The sequence below is a fragment of the Lipophrys pholis genome (assembly GCF_963383615.2).
Source record: "Lipophrys pholis genome assembly, chromosome: 13".
Classification (NCBI taxonomy): Eukaryota; Metazoa; Chordata; class Actinopteri; order Blenniiformes; family Blenniidae; genus Lipophrys; species Lipophrys pholis.
This window is the reverse complement of record NC_137632.1, coordinates 3,095,646-3,122,386: the sequence shown is the minus strand read 5'-3', so window position 1 is coordinate 3,122,386 and position 26,741 is coordinate 3,095,646. Positions and strand designations below refer to the sequence as shown.

The window sequence follows — 26,741 nt, the reverse complement described above, 5'->3', positions numbered from 1 at the left end:
AGCATCTTTATGACAGACATTCCATTTGAGTTTGCTTCTCTGTGTCTCGGGGCCCTGCCACCTGGTAACTTCTCCTCTAAGGATAAATATCTGTTTCAGATACTTAGTGCGGCCGGCAGGAAGGCCATTACAAGAAAGTGGATGAAACTAGATAAACCAACAGTGGACGAGTGAATTGATAATATATATAATGTTTTTAAGATGGAAAGAATTACATGTGCCATAAGACTGCAACAAGATGTGTTCTTGAAAAAATGGGAACGAGGGATGAGGTATATTAAACCAGTGAGACCATCTTTTGCATAATGTTAAAGAGTCTGGTTCCTTTTCATGTTCTTCATGATCAAAGTTTTATCCTTTAAATTTGTTTTAATAACACCAAGGTGCACCCATGTTTCCCTGTTCTAGGGAGAGTAGTTATTTAGTTGTAAGATTTTAGTTAGAGTGTGTATTATAATATGGTGGAAGGACCAATCATTCATCTCGGTACTATTTATATGGGTGTGGATGTTTTGTGGAGATTTAGCTGTAATGCACAGATGAAAGCCAAAGACAAAATGTTGTGTGGAGAATTTTGTGAACCATGAAAATACCAATAAAAAGATAGTAATAAAAAAAAAAAAAAGAAATGTTCTTGTAAATCAGCGGTCTGTCAGGTCTCGACACACAGAAACACACCTGATGAGGAACTCTATTTCTGAGAAGCTTTCTTGGGACCTTGGTGATCACATAATGTAATAATAATAATAAAGTGTAAATCCAAGATTCACAATCTAATAGTTATAAAAAGTAGAATTTGCAGGGATGGGCAAAAACTCCACAATATCCACAAATCTTTGTTTTTCTTACATGTTTACTGGATAACCATTGTTTGCCCTGGAGACTGGTGAAGGTTCAAGTAGAACCAAACACCACCTGCAGTGGAAACATAAACCAGCCAACTTTAGTTAAAGAGCATTTAGGTTGCATTCATTGTGCACAATAGTTATCCTCTCCTGATCCACCGTTCTTATTACAGGAGGCAGTACAATATACTGTATTTGTGTGTGTCGGAGACTTTGCGGGTAACCCATTCACATTGTAAACTTGGTGAATTACCTCCACTATGAATAGTTTAGATGGCCAAACGCTAATTCCAGAGCATAAAAGTATAAAGGCAGTGGCGTCTGTACTGTTTGAATCGCTTCCCTACATGGAGGCTTAATGAACCTTTAAAAGGTCCATCACAGTGGGAAATGATTCATGTCAGCATTCTGGCAACGTGCTTGACCCTGAAGTTACACTATTGGAATCTATTTACATCATAATAAAATACCAGGAATTCTATTCACGTATTTATTCCCTTTCGTATTTATTACCCAGAGATCTAAAAGTCTTACAAACTGCGGCCTTGCTGTCATCTTCTGTGCAAATGTAACACTGGAGCTTCAACAAACACGTCTTCAGACATCGCTGCAGGCAGCGTGCGTTGGTGTGAGAACGCGCTGCCCTCAGTAATGTCTCCAAGGTTGTTTGTGAGGTTTGTGCCGTCTCCGTGACAAAAGCTGAATAATTCATGGCTTTGATTTCTTTTTCGTCTTTCTCGTCCGCCCGTCTTTTTGCGTCTCTCCATTTTCTTACGGGCATGTTAAAAAGCTCCTTGATGATGAGATACAAAGCATCTGCTCAGATGTCAAATGTGATTACACGGAGTTGAAGAGAGAGTTGTGGGTGGGGAGTAATATTCTGGCTTCAGCCATTGAAGTTGGAGGTAAATAAGCCTTTCATCCAAGAAGAGGTGAGGATTTGTCATCTTCAGTCGTGATTCCAAGCCTTTTCTTTGGAGGCCCCCCAGAGCGCGTCTAAAAAAGATCACAGTGCCTACGAAGGGAAAGGAACTCCGATCTCTTAATGCTCGTAGTCTGTCGTCCTATTGTTTGTCTTTTTCCATCTTGACTCCAAGTTATCATCGTTAGAGGTCCTAATGAAGAGACCATATGTTCTGAAGAGATGCAATGAAAGTGTGTAGCAGTAGGAACAGCGACAGACAAAATACCAGTTAGAAGTAAAAATCAACAAAGACCACAATTATAGAATCAGACTTTACAGTGTTTACGTGTATTTGTGACGAATCTAAACCGCATTGATGCAAAAGAGATGCGTTGCTTGTCGTGTAAATGGAGCCTAACATGAATGTCCCTAAAACAGGCAACCTTCAACACTCAGAGCCATTTGGACTCGTCTGGACATAGCTACGGGTTGCTGACCCCTGGTCTAGAATTATAAAACATTAATATGAACATACTCTCATATGCACTCATATATAAGGTGCAGTTTAAGTCAATAGTTGGGACACGTTCCAATGGGAACCTGACTTCATGGGCATTTGAATTTATTTATTTTTTTAATATTCATTTATATAACTTTTCAACCGAAATTATATATATCATATATTTCAGTATTTCCTCTTCAAAATTGGAAATCGAACATAGTTTTGTAGGTAGATTTAATACCACCACTGAACGTCAGCTGACCATCATAGTAGAAGACGGCTAAATATCAAACACAGCAGCAGTTTTTTCTGTTTCAAGCCCCTCCAAGTAAAACTGGGTTTGTTTTTTTTTGTTTTTATTTGCAGTAATTGCTGCTACTGTGCCTTTTTCCTGAGGGCTGATTTTTTTTATATAGGTCAGTGAAATCGCCCCTCGACGTGCCAGCAAAGTGGGATCAAAATGGCCTATGGAGAAAAGGAGTCCCTTTCTTTGTGTGATGCGACTCTGCCAGGCGCTGGCGGCGTCCCGGCCTCCCAGTGTGGCGTCCTGCAGAATTAGGACAGCCATGAAAGCTGTGTAAACTGGGATGGGGATGATTGGGGTCAGTGTGATACGAGCACATGAGGGAGAAGGCAAACAATAGGGGGAAGGAGAGGAGCGACTGGGCCGAGGCGTTGGGGATGTTTGGGGATAAAGAATAGACCCGGGGCTTCAGTAGAAGCTTTTGCTGTTTTGTGTTGAGATTTGTGAAAAACATCAATTATTCACTTTGGTGTTTGTCCAACGTATTTCGTAGTTTTTCCTCTTTTTCTACTTTACCGTGTCTTTCATCGTTCCCCTCATGTTCTCCTCTCACAGCCGATGTTCTCTCTGTGCAGACCACACCTCGGTCGGCGGTCTCGGGGACAGTTTCTACGAGTACCTGCTGAAGGCGTGGCTCATGTCAGACAAGACCGACACAGAAGCTCGCAAGACCTATGATGACGCCATTGAGGTACAATGCCGACGCCTGATGTGGCGCCTGTTCACGCTGTTACTTGTGCTTCAAGGTTGGACGTTGGCGCAGAAGCATGCAAACACATTTTTTTCATTTTATACCTTTAATCAAAGCTTCTTTCATCTCAGCCTTCCTGTAGAGGAACTTACTTTAAGCTCTACTTAACTTAGCCTTGCTTCACGTAGTTCAACTTAGTGTAACTGAACTGATCCTTGCACAGGTAAACTGAAATGATCTTAGGCCGGCTTAATTCATCCTGCTTTATTTTGATGGAACTTACTTCTCCAACCTTAGCTTAGATATACTCTTAGTTTATCTTAACTCATCTTAGTGTACTTTGTTATTATCAGTTTAGGTTAACTTAGCCTAATTCAAGTTATTGTAGTCTTTCTTAACTTAGCTCATCTTATTTCAGTTTTCTTATCTTCTAAACTAACTTCTTTGCAAATATGAAGCTCAAAGAGCAAAAGAAACCAACCAAACAACAAATGTCAAGCAAATTATACCGACATATTAATAAGTAACAGTCCATCTAATATTTAATATATGAGTATTTGTACAAAACCTTTAATACTGGAAGACTATAAGAGATATATGAAACAGAAAGCATATAAATTAGCGTGAAATAAAAATAGTACATTGAAAATATGTATGATACATTGTGATTGAGGCTTATTTAAATAGAATAATTACTTTTTCTCTGATTTCTGTTCTGTCATTCAGTTCAAACTTTTATGAAATGTCAGATGTTGTTACTCTTCTTCCTTTGAGTTGTGGCGGATGCAGAAAGCTGACACCAGCAGTCTGTAGTTGATGAAGATGTGTGTTAATCATGAAGGGTTTGACAGATTGAGTGGAGCAGACTCTGCCAGGCTGGAGGTGAGGGACATGGGCGGGTTTTTAAAACTGCCTCCGTCTTTTGTTTTCCTCCGTTTAACCTCCTCACCCTCTTACAGTTCTACTCGATGTCAGTGGACCGTTGGTGCAGCGTAGTTCTTCTCTGTCCACGTTCCTGCAGTAATAGCTGCTCCTCTCCACCTGATCACTTGGATGTATGCGGCGACATGCTCCTGAATGTGGCACATCCTCCTGAACCTTTTCATTCACTGGCTGCAAAAAGAGGAACACTGAAAGCTTCTGTCTCATTCTCGCCCAAAGTCTGTTCTATTCCTCTCTGGAACTCGTTTTCAGAGAAGAAAACATTGACCTCATCATTGACCGACTCCCTCCGTCCACCTGCAGGCCATCGAGCGCCACCTGATACGCAAATCCAACGGCGGCCTGACGTTCATTGGTGAATGGAAGAATGGCCACCTGGAGAGGAAGATGGGCCACCTGGCCTGCTTCGCCGGCGGCATGTTTGCGTTGGGCGCCGACGGCTCGCCAGACGACAAGGCCGGACACTACCTGCAGCTCGGAGCGGAGATCGCACACACCTGCCACGAGTCCTACGACAGGACAGGTGAGGCAGGGAGAAGGGGGAGGGGCTACAGATGCTTATGCTACCACAAAACCTACACAAGTATTTAAGCATTGCATTAACATCCTCCAACCTCCAGTTAAACCATTTATAGCTGCTATAACTTTGTGTGGGAGACGGTGTCGTACTTTCTGGTAAAAATGTGTCATAAAGAGAGAAAATGAACGTTATATTTGGCATTTATTGTTCAATTCCCTAACGTCACAATTAGCCTTCTTTGTTTTTTCCATCATAGGAAGAGTTTCTCTGATTTTCTCTGATCCCTTACAAGTTTCTTGCGTACTCTGAAGTCTTTCTGAGGTTTCTGTTTCTGGCTGCATCATGTTTTCATCGATATTTAGGTTGTCACTTTAATACAACTGTAATAGAGAGTCTTTCTGTCGTACAGTAGCAGTATTCTGTTTCATACAGTGACATCTAGTGATCCCAGATGGAATGTACTGCTACTTTTTGATATACAAGTGGCTTCCTAATACAAGTCACATAACCAGACCAGTCAAACGACAAAAAAAAAAAGTGTGACTTATTGTCTGGGAAATACGGTACTTTCAGATTGCCTCTAAAGGCGCCCACAAACTGCGCCATTCTCAGCCATCTGAGTCCAGATTAGTCAGGCTTTGTGCAGTTTTGAGACGGCCGACCATCAACAGATTGTGTCTGATATTTGAGGCTGCCGGAGCCTTTAGAAAGACTTGATTCGTTATCTGATCTGACATCTTCCACAACATGGCAGTGAACTGAAAAACTGGAACACACACTCAGTATCAAGTATATACAGAAGATACTTTCAAAATGAGTTTTTCATGTTATAAACATAACAAATATGTCGTAGCAAAGAAATCTACCAAAGTTCTCAATTTTAGGAGGTAATCTCATCGTTGCCATACCAATTTGTACCACTCGATGGTACAGTGAGTCATGTCTCCTCTATTCAGCAAAGTTCTGAAGCGCCTGTTAATGGGTTAATCTGCTCAATGCCGCCACCCAGTGCATAAAAGTGGCATTGCTCTAAACATTCATACGGTACCTTTAAGGCAAATTCATCAAAGGTTTGAAAAACTTCAGTCACATCTGGTTCTGACGGGAGGAATCTGAAATGAGCAAAAACAGCAGAGTGTCTACTAACAGTTTATTTTCCCATAAATGGAGATTTTTCACGCATTTTGTCGAAGCACAATAATAAAATTGACTCGTTTTACCAAAATGAGCTGAAAGTAATAGATACAGAAATGATTTTGAATCACACTCAAGAGAAAATGTTAAGGGAACACTCGAGGCAGTAAAAATGTATCTATTATATTACCTTAGATGAGCTGCCACAGTTGTTTGTTTAATATTGTATTTTTAGGGCCTTTTTATGGAATCTGAGAAAAGCAGCCCACTTAAAACTGCATCAGCCTGCAGTGCTGGTTCCATGTCTCCTGTCAGACTAATTGCAGTGTACTGATGTTCATAATGGACAGATACTACAAGAATAGAGCGGTAATTATCATGCATCAGGCAAGCTATAGGTGTAGTCCTGACGGTCGGAGTTAACTTATGTTAATTATAATATTTATGATAACAATGATGAAGTTTTTCTGGAACACGGTAGCCAGGTCTGTGTATACGGTGGATATCCAGCATGTCAAGACTTTTTATTTTTTACTCGTGTTTGCAGCGTACAATCTGTCTTTTACGGACCAATCACAGCTTTTCATCTTGTCCATGTTGCAAATTCCTCTGCTGCGCAAACAGAATAACACATTTTACCCAAGATGAAGACAGTTTTATGAATTATTACTTTTTATGTTTAAAATGTTCAGATCTGAACCTCAATTTAAAAAGTCTGGGAGCTTTTATTGTCTTAAAGTGTTATTGTGCACATCCTTGTTTATTTTTAGTTTGTCTGAAACTCATAATTAACAAGTGAATGCTAGAATGTGGTTATTAATCCTGTTTTACCATGGATGTATGGTATATTTATCTATGGATGGATGGATGGATGGATGGATGGATGGATGGATGGATTGCACACAGAGTCTTATTTGTATATTAATTTTTCAAAATGAAGACAATAAAAATGCAATCAGCTGTTGTCAACATAATTAAAATGCCTCTCACGGCTCGCAGAAACAATGTCCACACACACACACACACACATTTGGTTAAAAGTTTGGTGAACCTCTCAGTTGTTTCCTGGTAAAAGAAAAAGTCTTGCAGACAGTCTACTGATATAAATTGCACGCTGGCTTTCACTGCAGCTGTCGTGATTCTTGTGCTCCGGCTCTGCCGGCTCCTTCCAGACGACACTGAGGGACTTTGAGCTGCCGCATTTTAAAACTTAAAATTGTGTTTGTAACAATGTGAAGCATTTGGAACTGGTTTCTCATCCCCCTAACACCTGAAGTTAAACTGGATCATTCGAGTATCTGCAGTTCCTCCTTGCTCCCCTCGTTTCCAAAAATCCAGAAGTCGGCATAAAACATAGCTGAAGATTAGACCCTGATTACAAGACAACCCTGTTTTATCAGACATATGTAGAGTTTAAACAAAATGTCTCATAATCGGGCCAATTTACTTGTTGGATTATAAAAAGATGAGAATCAGCATATACGACTAATTCATGATACCAAGAACTTTATTTCGTCATGATTGCTAAAAGTGCACTTTTATGACTTTAAAATTAACTTCCACATCACACCTGACCACAGCCGTCCAGTTCTTCTATATCCTCTGTATCCGTTCAGCTTCTGCACCAATCCTGCTAATGCAGTTCAACTTTAATCTCCCAAACAACAATAAATATAATGACTGCATCTACTTAAAGTGATGATTGTTATGGTCTTTTGTTTTTGTTTTCATGACATTTTCAGCTTCAGAGTGCATAAATATCTTATCAGGGGATCAGTAGTTGTGTGAGACGCAAGATTTTGTGTGTTCAGGAATCATGAGTGTGTTCTGAAAAAGAAAAGAAGTTGCCGTGGCAACAAATGAAGATAGAAAAATAGGAGGAGGGAGACGGAGAGAAATTTGGAAGGCAGCGGTCAGACTGCCGGTTAATGAGCAGTGACTGGTGGCAGCTTTTGGAGGTGTGTGTGTGTGTGTGTGTGTGTGTGTGTGTGTGTGTGTGTGTGTGTGTGTGTGTGTGTGTGTGTGTGGGTGTGGGTGTGGGTGTGGGTGTGGGTGTGGGTGTGGGGGTGTGTGGGTGTGCGAGTGCGAGTGCGCGTGCCAGCTTCTCGCTAATTTTCCACACTTAGATTTTTTTTTATGCCCATCACGCTTAATTGGTAAAAAACGTTGGTCATAAAAAGATGAAAGTCAGTAAAAATCAATGAGGTTGAACGGTGGTTGGGGGTTCTTAGACTACCACACACACACACACACACACACACACACACACACACACACACACACACACACACACACACACACACACACACACACACACACAAATTAAAATGTTGACTTAACTATGAAGACAAACAAGAAACAAACAATAATGTCTCCTTTGACTTTTTTCATCTCTTGATAATTCCCTGCATGTCTCACCTTTCTTTCTTTCTGCTTGTCATTCTTCATCCTTCCTTGTCTTGTCTCATCTCACATATTCCTCCTCTTCTTCACTTCTTCCTCTTTATCACTACGACTGTCCATTTTGAGAGTCCCTCTCTTTTCATGACCTCACCTCCATTCTCACCCGTCTTCTGCTCCCGCCCCTCATCCCACCTCTCTGCCTCCTTTCTTTGCCCTCCCTTTTCCTTCCTTTTCTTCCTCCTCTCCAGTGCTGAAGCTCGGTCCGGAGGCCTTCAAGTTCGACAGCGGTCTGGAGGCGGTGGCTGTGCGGCAGAATGAGAAGTACTACATCCTGCGGCCGGAGGTCATCGAGACCTACTGGTACATGTGGAGGTTCACCCACGATCCCAAATACAGACAGTGGGGCTGGGAGGCAGCTCAGGTAAACAACCGCTGTTTGATTACAACCTTCTGTTTGTGTGATTTGAACTCAACAGTAACATGTGACATTCTTTGTCATCGTACACTGAAAAGGCAGGACTCATTAAAACAGAAGCTGTTCTTGGTGAATCCGACTCGCCCTCAAGGAACCTTCAGCTTTTTTTTATCGGTCTGGTTGAATTCTTTCTGGTTGTGCCGTTAATATGGACGTTGTTGTTGTTCAGGTTTGTATGCACCGAGAATATAATCCAGTCAAATCAGTGGATTAAATCCCTGATGCTTTGCAGTGGCTATTGATCTTTAACTTGTGCGTGTGATCTCATATCCAGCTTTCCCCAGAAGCCCGGCAGAATGTAGTAAAGGACTTTCACATTTTTCGTTGCTGAGAGTCTGATCAGGAGTATGTTGATGAGCAGATTGTCTTTTCCACAGTCCAGAGGCCTGTACTACGAAGCTGGATTTTCTCTTATCGAGATAACTTCAAGGATTAACCCTGGGTTTTCCATACTATTACACTCGCTCGCCGCTCACCGGGATAAATCACCTCAGCAACTGACACTGAAAGTCTAACCTGCTCCGGAGCAGGATACGTTCTCGATAAGAGGTCAAAGCCCCGCCTCCTGACCAATCAGATCTCTTGGAAAATGCCCTGCCCATTCTTAAATGATGGTGATTGGTTCGTAGGTTCAGGGCTGAGCTGCAACAGAGCGGAGATTCCATTGTTCCAAGTCTGTTTATCTCCACAAGGTTTGATCTGTAATGATGAGGTCAATGATCATACCCCACACAACTGCAGAAACATGAATTTATGGAACCAGAACTACTCGTGTCGTCGCGGTGATGAATTAATATTCCAACACAAAACACAAGAGAAACTCAGCTTCAACACAACTGAATGGAAAGTATAAACTAAAAGATCAGTGAAGAAATTCAGCCCGACACGTTTCTGCTGTAATGAAGTGAAACTGATTGATCAGCGGACGTGCTGTCCGTTTATATCGCTGATAAATTAATCTGGTATAATCTCACCAAGTCAGAATTCACAAGTCAGGAATGTTCTGGCTTTGGCTGCAGCAGCAGTGTTGCTTTGAGCTGCTGGATGTGTTTGAATTCTTCATAATCTCTGAAAATAACTGCTACTTCAGTAATCTGTAAACTGCTCTGCAGGATTTTGTCTGTGTGTGTGATTGGTCAGACGCTGTAAACTCCGCCCCTTTCACGTAAACACGCACACGTAGGTCTGGGTTGAACCAGTGAGTTAATATCCGAATCCCATGTGTCGTTTACATGAACCGCCGGGCTCATAAGTGAAGCTACTTCACCCCCTTCTCCAATCCTGCCATGAATTCATTTAGAATGACAAATCTAATCCGACTGACGTATTTACATGATGTAATTTCAATCTGATCTTCATATAATTGGATTACTCATGTAGCGTCTATATGATGATGATAAATATCAACTCATGTAGACATATAGCACAATATATAGGTGCACACTGCTGTTGGGAGTTATGGTTGGTTATTAGCATTACATTACTGTAAGTAATAGATTATTGAAAGTAATAAATCGCTGGAACTAATTTATGAAAAATTTCAAGTTAATGAGTAAACTGTCATTTACTCATTAACAACTCCTAAAGTAATTGATTAATTACTTAAAGTTAATAAATAAGGAATAATATAAACAAAAATAATTTATTAATGAATAATAGTATTAATTTTAATAAATTTGTTTCTTATTCATTAATAATAAATTGGGGCACCACAAGAGAATCTGGAAATAGCCAATACCAAAATATCAGTCTCGTTTGGAAAAAGATTTATTTAGGTTAGTTAATATTTCTGTGTAAAATATAACAATCTTAAATAAAAGGGAAGGTGTGAGATCCGAGCACAGACTGTTACAAACCAGTGAATTGTCAACAATAAATACACAATAATCACCAGGAATCATTCAATTCAGCTAACAGGCGTTTATTAACAAAATGTATTAATTCATAAATCATCTCATAAATCAACACATTCAAGTATCAAAAGTCATCTAACACGGAGATCTAATCTATTAAACAGCAAACACTATGTACAAAGAGTGTGTGTGTGTGTGTGTGTGTGTGTGCGTGTGCATGTGCGTGCGTGCGTGCTGAGTCGGGAGTCTGAGTGGGAATGTAATGACCTTGAACGCCCACCAGGTGGAGGCAGATGTTGGCGGGTCAGTGTGAGTGGGTGTAATGACCTCGAACGTCTGCCAAAGGGAAGCAGCCATCAAGTTCGGTGTGACGACCACTCGGGGGCGTGTGGCAGCGCGCAGACGGAGAGCGCAATGACTTGATGCATCCACCAGGTGGACGTAAAGAAAGATTGCAATGACCCACGCAGCCACTCAAGGTGTTTGGCTCGCCTTTTCTGCGGGTGTGGCGGTTGCTTAGCGACCAGATGAACAAGATGCCGTCACATGCGTGGGTGGGTGGGTGGCTGGGTGGGGTCTCATTGAGTGGCCCGGTTTCACCGATGCCGAACTATTACCGTAACGACCGGACGGCGTTGTCGGCCCGTTTCTGACCTGGATGTCGGAACATGTGTCCGGGTAAAACAAGATAGCAGTTTGGCTGCTCCTTGTAACTGTGTGTGTGTGTTACTCTAATCTCGATCAGATACAGGGCCGAGTGCTGGCGGACACACACGAGTACACAAACAGATGCATGAAAATCAGGGACACGGGAAAAATACATTGCATATATTAGCTTCAGGCTAATTTAACAACGCTGCCCAGACAAAAGCTCTCTTACTGTTCGGCTGTGCCGTGTTGTTCAGCACCGTTTGTGAGGCTGCGCAGTTCTGTGAGGCTGCGCGGTTCTGTGAGGCTGCGGTAACTCGTCCGTTACCGGGTCTGAATTCGGCGTCCCAAATCCAGAAGTTGGGCCTTGCGTTCTGGAGAGCAGTGCAGCTGAAGTGGGGGGGAGACACGGGCTCACGAACCATTGATCCAAACAAAAAGGAAAAGGAAAAGGGAGGAAGTCTTTCAAACTGTGTTTTGCTCGTCCAACGGGCTGAACCTCGATTTGGTTGTGTGGGTCCACTTTTGGGCTCTCTTTTCCTTCCCGATCGGCAGAGACGTGTGTCTCTCTTGGCGTCCGGGGGTGAGAGGCCAGGAGCAGTTAGTTGGAAGGGGGTTTCACCCAAGTTTGAATTTCGGACACCTGCGTGTCCGTGTCGGTTCAACCAATGAGTGACTGGAAGCTAGAAACTGCATTCACTGCTGAGTTCCTATTGGTTTCAAACCCGGGGTGTGTGGCCCTCCTCGGGTCGCAGCCTTCCTCCCTGCTGTTCCATTGTTCCTGGTGTTTCTCCTCTGGTGTCTCTCCCTCTGGGTGTGAGAAACTGCTTGAAGGAGTTGAATGGAATCTTGAGCCCAACACTGCATTTAAAGGGGTCATATTATGTTTAAATTCAATTAATAATGGTTTTCCAACAGTAATAATCGTCCCCATACGTGGAATGACGCCCAGAAATGAAGAAAGTCTGTGCTCTCCCTTTCTTGTGAGTGTGTTGCTCCAATGAGCCAATCAGAAATCAAACCCTATATAGTGTCATCGGGGGTTTAGCCAATCCCAATCAAGGTAGGCCCTCCCTTTGACCCTCCCACAATTAGGCAGCTCTGCTTTGGCACATGGCACAACGAGAGGAAGTACTTCCTCCACTTCCCAAGATGGGCATGTGTGGGCGGAGCCAGTCCAGCTCACACAGACACAGCAGATTCTGAATGCAGCTCCTATGGTCCAATATTCAAAGGGTGGAAAATCAAGGAAAAGCTATAAACTTTGAAAAGAAGGTTTTGGGACGACCGAGACAGAACTGTTGAAAAGCTGGATAATATGACGCCTTTAAGAAAAACCTGACCACATCAAATTGTATGACACTTCTAATTTATGGAATTATAGTGCAATTCAACAAAGTCGCATCAATTCTATCAGTTTTTAATCATGTGGGCAAAACCTTTTTTGTTCTTTTTCCTGTTCATCTCTTTCTCCAAATAACCTGCTGGGTCTCTGTGTGTCATCCATCTGAAAATCAACATAGTTCTCCTGACATGGTTTTAAAGGTTTTGAAACCATCAGACGGCCACTGAACTTACACGTTAACACATCCACACAGTCAGTCCAGATCTCAGACACATAAATATTTATTATCCATGAGATGAAAGATAAACAGGATTATTCCTGCTATCATTTTTCTTTTCTTTTTTTTTTCCATCATATTAAATTCTGTTTTTGGATTCAGTCCATAAGTCATCATATCCACTGCAAACACAAATTCTCTGTACAAATCAAAGTTGCATCATTTTTTTAACATCTTAACAAAAGTCAAAATATTGTGCACATAATATTATAATAATGATATAATATCTGACAACAGATTAATATTTCTCTCGTCTTTTTGTTCACCGCTTGTTGTTGAAGTTATAACAAAGCTACATGCTTCCCGGCTTTATCCACTAATTGGCCTCATTATGTTGTTATCATCCTCATCTACATGTATAAACATTAATTTTTATAATTGCTGTGTTTTTTAAACTCCACTCGGCGTCATTACATCACATTTTAAATTGATGTGGCGCTCGTCTCCAGCTGGTCTGTCTTCCCTTTCTTTTTCTCTTTAACTTCTGCTGCTCGAAACAGTTGTCCACAGGGACTTCAACCATCGGATTGACATGTGAGTTAATAGTGAATAAAATGTGAAGAAGGCTGAATGTTGCACTGAGCTGATTTACAGTTGAAGTGACTTGACTGATCGCAGCTTTTCTAGAGTTATTGAGAGCAGAATGTTCTGTGGAGGTAAAGTCACTCAGTTGAAACAGGGTGTGTTGCTTCCTTGGAGTTCTGTTCATAGCCGATGCAACTTTTGAAAAGGACAAGTACAAGTACTGACTTTTAGCTACTTGCTGATACGAGTACCGGTACTCATTGAATGCCATTAAGTATAATTTATACTTCATACACAAACAATACGTGAAATCTATGCGTTGCCACAAACCACCTCTGGACAGCTTCTTGATCCACGAGCAGCTAAACTACTGAGTGACATGGTTCTAACTCTGCTCGTCCAAATGTCTCTGGTGATTCATTTGCTTCCGTTGTTCAAAATAACTCCTGCTGATATTTTGGCAGATCGTATTTTGTGATTTTCTGCCTTACTTGTGTTATTCTCATTAATATGAAAGAATCTTCAAACTGCTGACGTCGCTCGTCCTCTTGTCTACCTGATGCTGAGGTTGCTGACGGATGACGTCACGTAATACTCACCAGGATGTATCGGGGATCTTTTATGAATCCGAGTACTCTATGCAGTGTCTGACCTCATATTGGCATCCCCATTTGTTAAACTGCTGTCAATTTTTTACTTTCAATAATACCTACTTTGTAACAATTGATTTGGAAGCACCATATCTCATTAATAAACTACAGTTTCATGATTATCCATCCATCCATCCATCCATCCATCCATCCATCCATCCATCCATCCATCCATCCATCCATCCATCCATCCATCCATCCATCCATCCATCCATCCATCTTCTCCCTCTTATCCGTTTCCGGGTGGTGGGGGTGTCAGTCTGAGCACCATCACCCAGATCACGTTGCACCATTAAGAACCTTCCTTCAGGTGGAGAGCCCACAGGAAGGTGGCGCCCGGCGGGGGACATGAACCCTCTACCTTGAGACTGAGAGTCTCATGCTCTACCAGCTGAGGTTGCCGGGGGTAGTTTCATGATAATCTACAGATTATTTTTCAATATCTCAAAGGTATTCCAAATTCTACATCCATATTTAAAACGTGTTACAATCCAAATTACTTGCCTGAAACTAGAAGATATGGACGTGACTGTTAAAGTACAAGTGAAGTCCCGAGCCAGAAGTACATCTGTGATGATTACCAGATAAATGTGATATGAAAGTCCCGGCAGGTCCGCAGGCACTCAGGAATATGAGAACATTCATTGTGCTTTGTGGCTGGTTGCTTTTAAAAAAAGTACAGTTAAACTATCACAGATGAAATAAAAGGCCAGTTCAGGCTCTGCAAACCCTCCCTCCAGCAGCTTTACATGAAACTTTATAAAACTTGCCCACATTTTTGTTCAGAAATGACCTTTACTTCAGTGGATTAGCCTCTTTTTATCTTCTCTTTTCCCATTTACTCAGGTTTTATATTCTTTGCTTTGTTTCTAGTGGCAGGTGAAACTATTCAAAGCAGAGAGAGGAGCTTTTTTCTTTTTTTAAGCTGAAAGTATATTTAATATCGACTTCTGAGTCAGAAGGTCAGCCCGTACATTATTATATTCAGTATTAATTTGACCTCTCTGCTAAAGGCATGTTACTAGCAAAGAATAGCAGTCTGTGGACCCTTTCAACCAAAAACCGTAGACGGCCTGTTGGGGCGGGGGATTGCTCGCAGCCTCGTTTTAGCTCCTAAAACCAGAACAGGAGCAGGTTTTGCAGCTGCAAACTGCAAAATTAAGAGAATTACTTATCATTTATACCAGAGGTGGGCATTCCTGGTCCTCGAGGGCCGCAGTCCGGCACGTTTTCAATGTGTCCTCACATCAACACAGCTGAGTGGCTCATTATCAAGCATTCTGCAGAGCCTCATCATGACAACTCAGGTGTGTTTGAGCAGGGAAACAAAGAAAATGTGCAGGACTGCGGCCCTTGACGACCAGGAATGCCCACCCCTGGTGTAAATTTTTTAGGTCTATGGCCCCGCTCCGCCTGCTTCTAGCTCCTGCAGCTCGACCGGAGCTTGTAGTCCCTGATTGTTGTGGTTATTAGGTGACGTTGTGGACCGCGGTGGGGGGAGGAGGGGGCCATTATGTCATCTTTTGTCCACGGATGATGGTCTTTGCTGAGCGTACTCCACCACATGTTTACTTTTTAGATGTCTTATCAGATTAGTTGTGTTAAACGAAGCTCTGGTGCTCCACCTCTCAGGACTGTGGTGAAGCTCTGGTGCTCCACCTCTCGGGACTGTGGTGAAGCTCTGGTGCTCCACCTCTCGGGACTGTGGTGAAGCTCTGGTGCTCCACCTCTCGGGACTGTGGTGAAGCTCTGGTGCTCCACCTCTCGGGACTGTGGTGAAGCTCTGGTGCTCCACCTCTCGGGACTGTGGTGAAGCTCTGGTGCTCCACCTCTCGGGACTGTGGTGAAGCAAATAGTACAACTGGCCGCTGGACTGGTTTGGTTATCAACCTTAAAATACCTCCAGACTGCTGACATTTTATCCTCTCAATGGCTTTAGGCTGCTAACCTCAGTTTACAGCAGGTCGCAAACGGGGCTCGCTTTACGGCAGCTGACGTGAAAAAGTTTTTGTTTTTTGGGGGGTTTTTTAGATCGGCGGGGTGATCGAAATTTCCGATGCAACCTGCAGAGATTTCTGATCGTATTTTACACTCAAACCATCGCAAAGTAACACATCAACGTGGATGTTTGCAAAGCCGTTGTACAGCGAGGCGGCCGCTCTGCCGCCAGGCGGCCGCTCTGCCGCCAGGCGGCCGCTCTGCCGCCAGGCGGCCGCTCTGCCGCCAGGCGGCCGCTCTGCCGCCAGGCGGCCGCTCTGCCGCCAGGCGGCCGCTCTGCCGCCAGGCGGCCGCTCTGCCGCCAGGCCTCACCATTTTAAAACAATGAAAAGCAGTTCCTTAATGCTCTACCAGGCAATTCAGACCTCCGTGAAGCTGCGCCCTACTCCACACTAGTATTGTCACGATACCAACATTTTGTATCGATACCGATACCACCATGTATTTCGATACTTTTCGATATGTTTCCAAATAAAAAGTGAACACAGTGGATGTAGAAGCAGCCATTGTTTCCCTTTGCTCTCTCTCTCTCTCTCTCTCTCTCTCTCTCTCTCTCTCTCTCGCTCTCGCTCTCGCTCTCTCTCTCTCTCTCTCTCTCTCTCTCGCTCTCTCTCTCTTATTCCTCTCTATCACCAGACTCTTGCTCTTTGCTGCTCCGTCAGTGATGCACTCGATTTCTTTTTACAGAGTTTCCACGTGTTGTTTGAGTCAGTTACGCATGCTCACTCTCACATGGACACAAACGCCATGTCGTTTACGTATGCGCATCTGGTATTCTTTTCAAAGTACAAGCTCGGCTGGAAGAAGATTGTTTTTGAAAATACGTCGTTTTGACTTTTATTTTGAAGTTGTGTCCAGGAATGTTGTTGGTAAATAAGGTTGAGTATGAAGGGCTTATTCAGTTGCAGATCTCGGGTCGGAGCGCAGCAACGCACCCCATCTCGGCCGTTTTTTTCATATCTCTCGTAAACCGGAGAGCAAAAAAGAAACCGGAGCGCTGTTTTCCACACGTTCGATTATCCAAAAGAGTCTGTGAAAGTAGTCCCAATCATTTGTGCTGCGTTGCTAAATAACTTCCCCAGGGATTGATAAAGTGACTCTGAGGTTTTAAAGATAGAACTAGTTTATTATGAGATGATGACGTCACGCAGACCTCCACGTGGAACAAAAATGTTTTGTACTGTTTCCTTTTCTGACCTTATACTAACCTCAAGTTGCATTTTGGGAGAATACATGCATACATTCGTATTTGTCATACTTGACTGTGGAGAGGAGTTTATTATAGCCTCATAAAATCAACAATAATGATAATAAGAATATTAAAGCTCTGGTATCGGAATAGTATCGGTATAGGCAGATATCCAAATTCAGGTATCGGGATCGGAATGGAAGTGAAAAACGTGGATCGTTGCTTCCCTACCTGTATAGGTTATTGTGTATGTTAAATATGTAAATATGTACGTTTCTTTTGTTTTTAACCACATAAGGACAGCAAGTTCCCATAATGTGAGGGACACACACACACACACACACACACACACACACACACACACTCTGCAGTCTATTTGTATCCAGCTGGTACGGCACACCTACCTGTTTGTCATCCCTCTTTCTTTCACTGTCGTCATTAACACTGGTTGGCTTTTACCTGTGTCGACTTGCCTGCGCGTGTGTGATAGATTGTGTATTTGTGGATATATGTGTGTATTTGTGTGTGTGGGGGTATAAAGGCCAGCTGCTGTGATGGGAAATGTGTCCTTACTTGGCTGCTGCTGCTCTTTCTCCTTCCCCGACAGTTAGATGTTTTACAAGATAATCTATTTTGCACAGATGGTGTGTGTGCGTGTGCGTGTGTGTGTGTGTGTGTGTGTGTGTGTGTGTGTGTGTGTGTGTGTGTGTGTGTGTGTGTGTGTGTGTGTGTGTGTGTGTGTGTGTGTGTGTGTGTGTGTGTGTGTGTGTGTGTGTGTGTGTGTGTGTGTGTGTGTGTGTGTGTGTGTGTGTGTGTATATCACATAGTAGAAGATTGGAAGTTCCTGGATTGTTGAAGTGTTTATGCGACTTGTGTCGAAATGAGTCTTTTGACAATGACGAGGATACACTCAGGCTGGTGTGTGTGAGCGAGTGAGAAAGACGAGGACGGCGATAATGCTTTCAATTACATGCGTTTAGAGGGATTGTCGATAAGCTGCCAGTGAAAGTGCCCCTCTAAAGGAGTATAGTTTGGTACCTGCTTTTTCTTTTTTTTTTTAAGCTTTCCTGACCTCCTGTTTTTCATTTTTGATCTAAGGGTGGGGCACTGCACACGCTGGCTGCCTCGATGTGATGGTGCACTCTTTGCATCAACTGCCAAAAAAGAATTTCATCGTACCGTACAATGAACAAAGACACTCTGAATGCGGCCTCAATCTCTGAAGGCCAATTCATCCTCCATAAGAAGAAGAAGAAAGTTTGGCAGTGCAGGTCCTGCCGAACAAAATGACGTAATTTCCTTCGGCCAGCTCTCTCTGGCCGACGGAATTAGTTTCTGCTGTGCCAACCACCCTGGCCGAACTATGTGGGAGCAGCACTGCCGAAACTTCTGCACTGCTGTGTGCTGCTCATGCGTGTTCCAGTTCGCTCATGACTCTCCGTCATATTTTAATCATATTTAGCTTGTAACCTCTCTACTGTACGAGCACCGCAGCTCGTTAAAATGTCGGAGTGCGGGCTGACGTGCAGCAGAGTTAGCTGAAACCTGGGGAAGTCCTGTGTTTGTTCCTTGATTAGCTTTTTTTCTTTTTCTTAAATCATTTATCATAACCAGTCGTGTATGTTTGTCCACTTTTATTCACAAAAATACAATACAATAAAATACAATTGTATTTTTTTTCTTGCATTTGCTCCAATGGGCTCTGTGCAGCTTGACTCATCCAGTAAATGCAATGACAAAAAGCAAATGAAAGCATGACAAAATGGAATAAGCAAAGACAAGATAAAAAAAAAATATGACTACCTTTGTATATTTTTTGCACATTTATTTCCTTTTAATTTTGGCACTCCTGTGATATATACATATACAATGAGCTCAAGTAACAGGGCTGTGGGTCAATTTACACAGAAATTGCCCTTTAACCAGCCCAGTTGGCTGTGAATAACATCAGACAATCAATAGCATTTATCATTACAACACATTGTAGTATTAAACTTGATGATACATACTGACCTCCACTGGCTGTTATAGCACCTGGTTTGGGCTTTATGACAACCATGGCGTCCACAGGTCCTGGCTTCACTCCCTATTTATTTAAAAGGTAGTGTTAGAAGATAAAGATAAGACAAGATAAATTATTGTCACTGTGCAGAAGTACAACAAAATTTGTGTGGAAGAACACGACAATGAGCAGGAATGCAAATAAGAATTTAAATAGAAAAAAAAATACTCTTAAAGGGGACGTATTCTTTTTATCACATATGAGGTCATTTGAGTGTCAAAATGACACATACCATTGTTTGTGGTTTATGCCACTTCTGGTGTGTCTGTGTGCATGACGGGACAGGAGGGACAACAGACATGCCACATTCAGAACAATGGGCTGTCTGGTAAAACAATGCAACGAAGTGGTTGCAGATTCCACAGCCAGCAACACAAGAACAGAAGCTGTTAACCAACACAACTGGCTGTGCATCACGTAACGTCGTCTGAAATACAAAGAAGCAAAATGAATGGCTTCTGAAAAGATGGTCTCCTGCAACAGCAATAAGAGCAAAACCTGGTCTGTCATTTTAGTGGTGCAAGACACTGGTGAACTGTCTCATGTAACATCTGTGCTGCTCTGCGTGACTCGTCTACTGTCTACAATAGTTCAGTGAACAAGCTTGTATTTCTGTGAACTATGAACTGAACTAAATTTAAACTTAAACTTCATTTTAACTCCAGATAAAAATGTAAACATAGGAATGCTGTTTTCCATGAATGAATGAGGACAGAACAGTAGTTGTGACATAAGAGGCCAGTGCCACCACCAACAAAATAGTGCAGGTTTTTGCTTCTTAAAGAGTGTCATCGGGTATATTAGTTAACAGGTTTAATAGTTGGAGCCGGATGTTAATAAAGAAGTAAAGATGACAGGACAGCTTTGAGTAAAAGCATGCAATCTGAAGAATAGCTGAGTAAGTGGACTATTTTTTTTTTTTTTTTTTGGAGCCATAAAGGTTAGTAAAATGATGACTAGTAAAAGTATGATAATAGCTCGAATGATAAAACATCTCCCATTTGGTTACTACCAAATAGTCTGGAACAGCATTTGGCTTCCAAACATCTTTACCTGTGGTTATCAAAGCTCAAGTGAAGTTACAGAAAGGGTCAAACGTGTTGAACCAACCTTTCGACATTTTAACTAGTCCTACTGGCAGCTGGTGTGGCTTCTCTGCTTTCTTCATTGATCTGGAGCAGTGAGCTCTCACTGGGATCTCAGTAGATTTATTTTCCCCTGATACTTTAATAAAAAATACAAACACGTTAAAAAAGAGGCATTTCTAGCGTGTAGCAAGACGGATCATGACTACAAAACACAACAGTCAGCGCTACACTCCGAGCTCAAGCTCGCTGGGATTAGCGTCACAGACCTTCAGAATCACAGAGGTGAGAACAGACGTAAAGCTTGAATCCTTTTTAAAGTTTATTCTGCGGTGTGATGGCTGCGGCTCTGACAATACGACGTACATCATTACCTGTAAACTTTGGTAGTTATAAAAGACACCAGGTGAACTGTAGAGAAGACTCTGCCATAATACCGGTACTTTCCCATTCAGAACGCCGCGACCGGAAATAACTTTGCATCCTTACGCCGAACGTGGAAGTGATGTGTGCATATAGCCCATTCTCTTGCCTGTCATTGGTCGGTTATCCTGCAAACGTTCAGCCTGCCTCTGCAGTGACTGCTATATGAACTAGAAAGCTCTGTTCCTCGAGTCGCACCGATGCCAAATCCTTTCAGTGGTGACATGATGGAAGTTAGAGTTAATTAGCAGCACAGGATTACCTTGGCAGAGCCTGTAAATACTTATACTGAGACAGTTTAGCATCATTAGAGGTGAAAGCAGAAGCTGGGAGAGAAAAATTAACCTGTTTTTGACTGCTGTGTTTATAAATCTCATTCTTTTTCCAATCTCATCTGCCTTCCCGCCCTCCACGTTTGTTGTTTGTCTCTTGAAACATAATCATTGGTTAAAAGCTTTAATATGGAAGTACACGTCTGGAAGCAGCGCAGCCGGGGGAGGAGCTATGAGAGGAAGCGGACAGATCATTTGGAGTTATTTTATAAGTTTTCATGGACAAAAATATAATCAACATCAGTGATTCAGATCTTTTTCTTCGGCCTGCAGAGAAGCCTTGCAGGCCTTGCAGGCCTGGCAGGCCTTGCAGGCCCTGATGGCCTTGCAGGCCCTGACGGCCCGCCACTGCCCTTTTCATAGTTGGAGAATTGGTGAGAAACCATTTAAAAACCAAAGGATTCAGAGTTTTCTAACAATAAATGTGAAAGATTATTTGTAGAAATCGACCTCAGTGTGGAAAACTGATGCCGCCAAACAGGGAAGAAATAAGTGTCGTCATTACTGGTCTCCTTTGTGTGGAAGAAGGACAAAAATATATTAGAGACGAGGATGTGAAAGCATGAAGACATCGCAAAGCTTTTGTGTTCATCTTCTTTATTTCTCCTTTATATTTGGTGCGGCTGCTTCCTGAACATCTCAGCAGGACTCACTCTAATCTACCACAAGCAAAGAAATTAATTAAAGCATGCTTTTATAAGCTCATTAAAATTGTGCTCTCCTTTCCCCATCATCTCTTTTCTTTTTCCTCCATGCATCTTTTCCGTTTCCCACTGCCGTCATTTTTATGCCTATTTGTCACAAAACTTTCCTCTATTCTTTCATTGTTCCCTGAATGTTCACACGTATAACCTGAGGAGGTTCATTTAGTTAATAATGTGTAAGAAAGCAGCAGAGCTGAGAGCTGAACCCTCCAGTTAGAAGTCATTGTGTCGTATTAAATCAGAGGGTCGGCGACAATCCAGCACTTCAGAGAGAAACTTGGTTGGTTTGGTGAAGGAGGACAAAGTGGTGGAGGGTGGAGCAGCGAAGAAGGTGGAGGATAGATGAAGGCAGAGCGACGCCTGGAAGGAACAGCCACAAGATTTTACTTTGTCGATTCGTTAGTCGGTTGGTTCGTTTGTTCGTTCATTGGTTTGTTGGTTGGTTCGTCGGTTGGTTAGTTGGTTAATCGGTTGGTTGGTTCGTCGGTTGGTTAGTTGGTTAATCGGTTGGTTGGTTCGTCCGTTGGTTTGTTCGTCGATTGGTTGGTTGGTTGGTTGGTTGGTTGGTTGGTCGGTTGGTTGGTCGGTTGGTTGGTTTTTCGGTTGGTTGGTTTTTCGGTTTGTTGGTTGGGTCGTCGATTGGTTGGTTGGTTGGTTGGTTGGTTGGTTGGTTGGTGGGTTGGTTGGTTTTTCGGTTGGATGGTTGGTCGGTCGGTTGGTTGGTTGCTCAGTTGGTTGGTTTTTCGGTTTGTTGGTTGGTTGGTTGGTTTGTCGGTTGGTTGGTTGGTTGGTTGGTTGGCTCGTCGGTTGGTTGGTTTTTCGGTTGGTTAGTTGGTTAATCGGTTGGTTGGTTCGTCGATTGGTTTGTTCGTCCGTTCATTCATTAGTTGTTTGTTTGGCTAGTTGTTTTGTTTTTACAGTAAATACTTCTGAAATATTCCTAATGTTTCGCTCATCTTTTCCCTTCAGGCCATTGATAAGTACTGCAGGGTCAGCGGAGGCTTCTCGGGGGTGAAGGACGTCTACTCGTCCAACCCGACCTACGACGACGTGCAGCAGAGCTTCTTCCTGGCCGAGACGCTCAAGTAGGTTTTAACTCAGTATTTATATGAATTTACAAAATCTGAGAATCGCCAGGACTTCTACTGAATAATACTGGGATTTTATTTACATGATAAACTCTCAGTCCCATTTTCCCTTTAAAAATGTAGAACATTTCATTGTTTTACAAACATGAACGTCTCAAACAATCGTGTTCAGAGAAGATTCCATCCTTTTGTTTTTCTTCTTTTTTTTCCCAAATCTTCCCTAAAATAGTCCCAATGTAAGTAATGAAGGACAAAATCTGTAGTTCTTGTGACGTGGACTCCCAGCAGACAAGTACTTTGGACGTCATACAAAAATCAGATGAAAACAACGTTTTCCCAAAAAGTCGTTTCGTTATTTATCTTCAGTGAGTAAACAAAGGATAAGGTACATAAGAGTCAGACACAATAACAGCTTGTACAACAAAATCCTCACTCTTTTCCACTTTATTGTCGAGGGCGACGTGTTGACGGTGAGTAACTTCCTGAATAAAACATTCAATCCTCCGTGTTTTATGAAGACAAATTAAAACCTTTTCTTTCAAGAGTTTTGAACAAATGTTGACAGGAAACTCTCAATCACTGAACTTCCTGCACAGAACAACTGAGCTCACATCAAATATAAGAGTTCAGCACCGGGTGGTTCAGTCTCCTCTGGTCAGACGTCACGTTATGTCACCTGCTCCTGGAGAGGAAATATCAGACAACAGGGGAACAGTTTGCCCTTAAAGTGGAAGATAAGGAAGTTTGATCAAACTGGGATGACGACGTCAGCCATTCTCAGCCCCGTGAACAATAAACCAAAATATTAATAGGTTATATGTGTTTAAATGGGGAGTAGTTTTTACTGGTTTTCATATCATAATTCAGAGTTAAATTAGTCCCACTGATGCTTCTGCAGCGAGAGCCGGAGGAACGAGAGCACAGTGGCTTCATAGACGACATGTTTCAGCCTTAACGCCTCAAACACAAACCAAACTAAAGGACTCTGTCAGTGCGGCTCCAGATCTGCTGATCTGATGGAGACTTCCTGCTCATCTTAAAATCTTTAAACTGATGTGAGGAAGGAGCAGTGGAGAACCACTGGCAGGGTTCTGGAAAACTCAGACTTATTAAGACAATCCAATGTCTAACTGCAGCTCACTGAGGCCCTCTGCTGGCACGACTTTGAATCTCACCCCCGACAGTTTCCATTCCGATCAAACTTTCTCTCTCGTCTCAGCATTAGCATGACGCTGGACGCCGGCTCTGTTTATTTATTTGTTTAACTTGAAAGCGTCTCAAATGACCACGATGCCAGTGGAGTTGGTGTAAAGGTCAGCGCCACCCGTCCGAGAGAATGACATCTGACGGGCTCGGTGTTTCTGCTCGCGCTGCTCCGAGTCCTGCTGCTCCGAGTCCTGCTGCTCCGAGTCCTGCTGCTCCGAGTCCTGCTGCCGCTCGCTCACGTCCACGACCACGACCACGTCCACGTCCGCGTCCACGTCCACGACCACGTCCACGTCCACGTCCACGTCCACGACCACGTCCACGACCACGTCCACGACCACGTCCACGTCCACGACCACGTCCACGTCCACGACCACGACCACGACCACGTCCACGTCCACGTCCACGTCCACGTCCACGACCACGTCCACGTCCACGACCACGACCACGACCACGTCCACGTCCACGTCCACGTCCACGTCCACGTCCACGACCACGTCCACGTCCACGTCCACGTCCACGTCCACGTCCACGTCCACGTCCACGTCCACGACCACGTCCACGTCCACGTCCACGTCCACGACCACGACCACGACCACGACCACGTCCACGACCACGACCACGACCACGACCACGACCACGACCACGTCCACGTCCACGTCCACGTCCACGACCACGACCACGACCACGTCCACGTCCACGTCCACGACCACGTCCACGTCCACGTCCACGACCACGTCCACGTCCACGTCCACGACCACGTCCACGACCACGTCCACGTCCACGTCCACGACCACGACCACGTCCACGTCCACGACCACGTCCACGTCCACGTCCACGACCACGACCACGACCACACAAAGAACCCTCATCTGTGAGGAACCCCAGAGCTACAAAAGCAACCATTTAGGAAAATAAATAAATACATATCATATCTGCAACTTTATTATTTCATGTTTCATCAGCATAGAAACATAAAATGTTTCAGGTCGTTAAATCAAAACTGAGGAGGTGGATTTATTGTTATTGTTTTCTTTGAATCGGAGGAAGTCAGACTGAACATGCAGGATGAATGAAGAGATTAATAACCCCACTAATCTAACAGTTTGCTTCTTATTTCATGTCTTTATTTCTCCCTGCAGAGGTTTTCTCCAGCGTTATGAGTTCCTTCCTGGAACAGCCCAATAATGTAATACCTGCTAATGATGTCATCATTTTGACCTTTTTCTATGTAATGAAGCGTAAATAATTTACCAATAATTTCAAAAGATATTTGATTCTTTATTATAATATCACTGCCGGTCGGTCATGCCAGTTATTAGTGATTAAAATAGCATTTTAAATCAATCATTTCAGAATCTTATAAATAATCCAAGAGAAGACTGTGTTTGTCGGGATGTTTTTGTCCAGTTAATCATGCTGTGGTCTCCGGGCTGGACGCTGGACGCTGGTCGGTGCAGGTGGCTGACGTGTCTCTTCTCCTGCAGGTATCTCTACCTGTTGTTCTCCAGCGACGACCTGATGCCACTGGAGAGCTGGGTCTTCAACACGGAGGCTCACCCGCTGCCCGTGCTCCACCTGGGCAACATTACGCTGCCGGGCAGTGAGCCGGCGCAGCGGTAGACACCAGACCCACCTCTGGGGGGCGCCACACGTTCGTCCCGCTCCATTTAAAAAAAGAAAACCCGCCACCGACACCGGACTCCTTCCATTCAGACTCTGCTTGTGGGACATGAGGGAGGAGCCTCTCTTCTTCTTCTGTGGTTTCCTGCTGTGCGGCTGAAGGACTGAAGCTTCACCAGGATTTATTACTTTGTTTTGTTTTCGTTTCTCGTCCTTCGACCAAACTTTTCAGTGTTTCTGAGATTTCATAAAGGATTACAGTCACACAGTCACAAACTGACGCTACGCTGATGGAAGTGACGTTCTGTTCTTTTCTCTCTTCCAGTCGGACTGACTTGAGGACTTTACAGGGTCTGTTGATGAGATGTGCTTTTTGTTTTCTTGTTTTTGTTTTGGACGAATCCTTCAGAAGGGGACACAGGATGTGACTGGAAACCCCCGGCCCGGTCCGCCTCATGTCTCACCTTCATCGGACGAACTTTGTCCTGAAACGTTTGCAGATTGTCGCAGCGTCGGTGTGAGGAGGGTCTCCTCTCCCTCCGTTTTCAGAGAAATGGACCATCGAGAATGGAAGAGCGATTCCCCAGCTTCCTCATCCACATCATTCCACTTTCTTTAAAGACATCATCATCATCCTCCTCCTCCTTCTTCAAGTCTGCTGCTACATGTTTACCACATGCTGCTTTTCTTTTTTTTTTTTCAAATCTCCATTCATCACAGTTTTGCCGATCAATTCCTCAGAATCCAAATCTTTCTGTTTGAGATGCACATGGATGAGTTTCAGCCAAGCTTTTGTTACAAGTGTGCCCTCTTGTGGTGGTTTGAAAAACTGCTGTGAATCTTTTCTTTGTGCCCTGAAAGAGTGAACTAATCAATGAATGTCCTGAGCCCCCTTGCTGACACCCCCCCCCCCCCCCCCCCGCTGACCCCCCGCTGAGCCCCCACCTCCAGCCAGTCAGGAATCTTCAGATTCTTCTCGTTCATGTTTGGGTTGCCATCAGATGTTAAAAAAA

General features: G+C 43.4%; 1 protein-coding gene across 1 annotated transcript in view; it reads left to right on the top strand.

The window, feature by feature from the left end:
• Positions 1-25,828, top strand: part of man1a2 (mannosidase, alpha, class 1A, member 2) — a 190,830-nt gene extending 165,002 nt beyond the window's left edge. Inside the window, exons 10-14 of the mRNA XM_080478269.1 lie at positions 3,131-3,246; positions 4,492-4,711; positions 8,494-8,666; positions 22,781-22,896; positions 25,593-25,828. Coding sequence (XP_080334395.1) covers positions 3,131-3,246; positions 4,492-4,711; positions 8,494-8,666; positions 22,781-22,896; positions 25,593-25,728 — 761 coding nt within the window. The 3' untranslated portion in view covers positions 25,729-25,828. The remainder of the gene's footprint in view (positions 1-3,130; positions 3,247-4,491; positions 4,712-8,493; positions 8,667-22,780; positions 22,897-25,592) is intronic.
• The last annotated feature ends 913 nt before the right edge of the window (positions 25,829-26,741 follow it).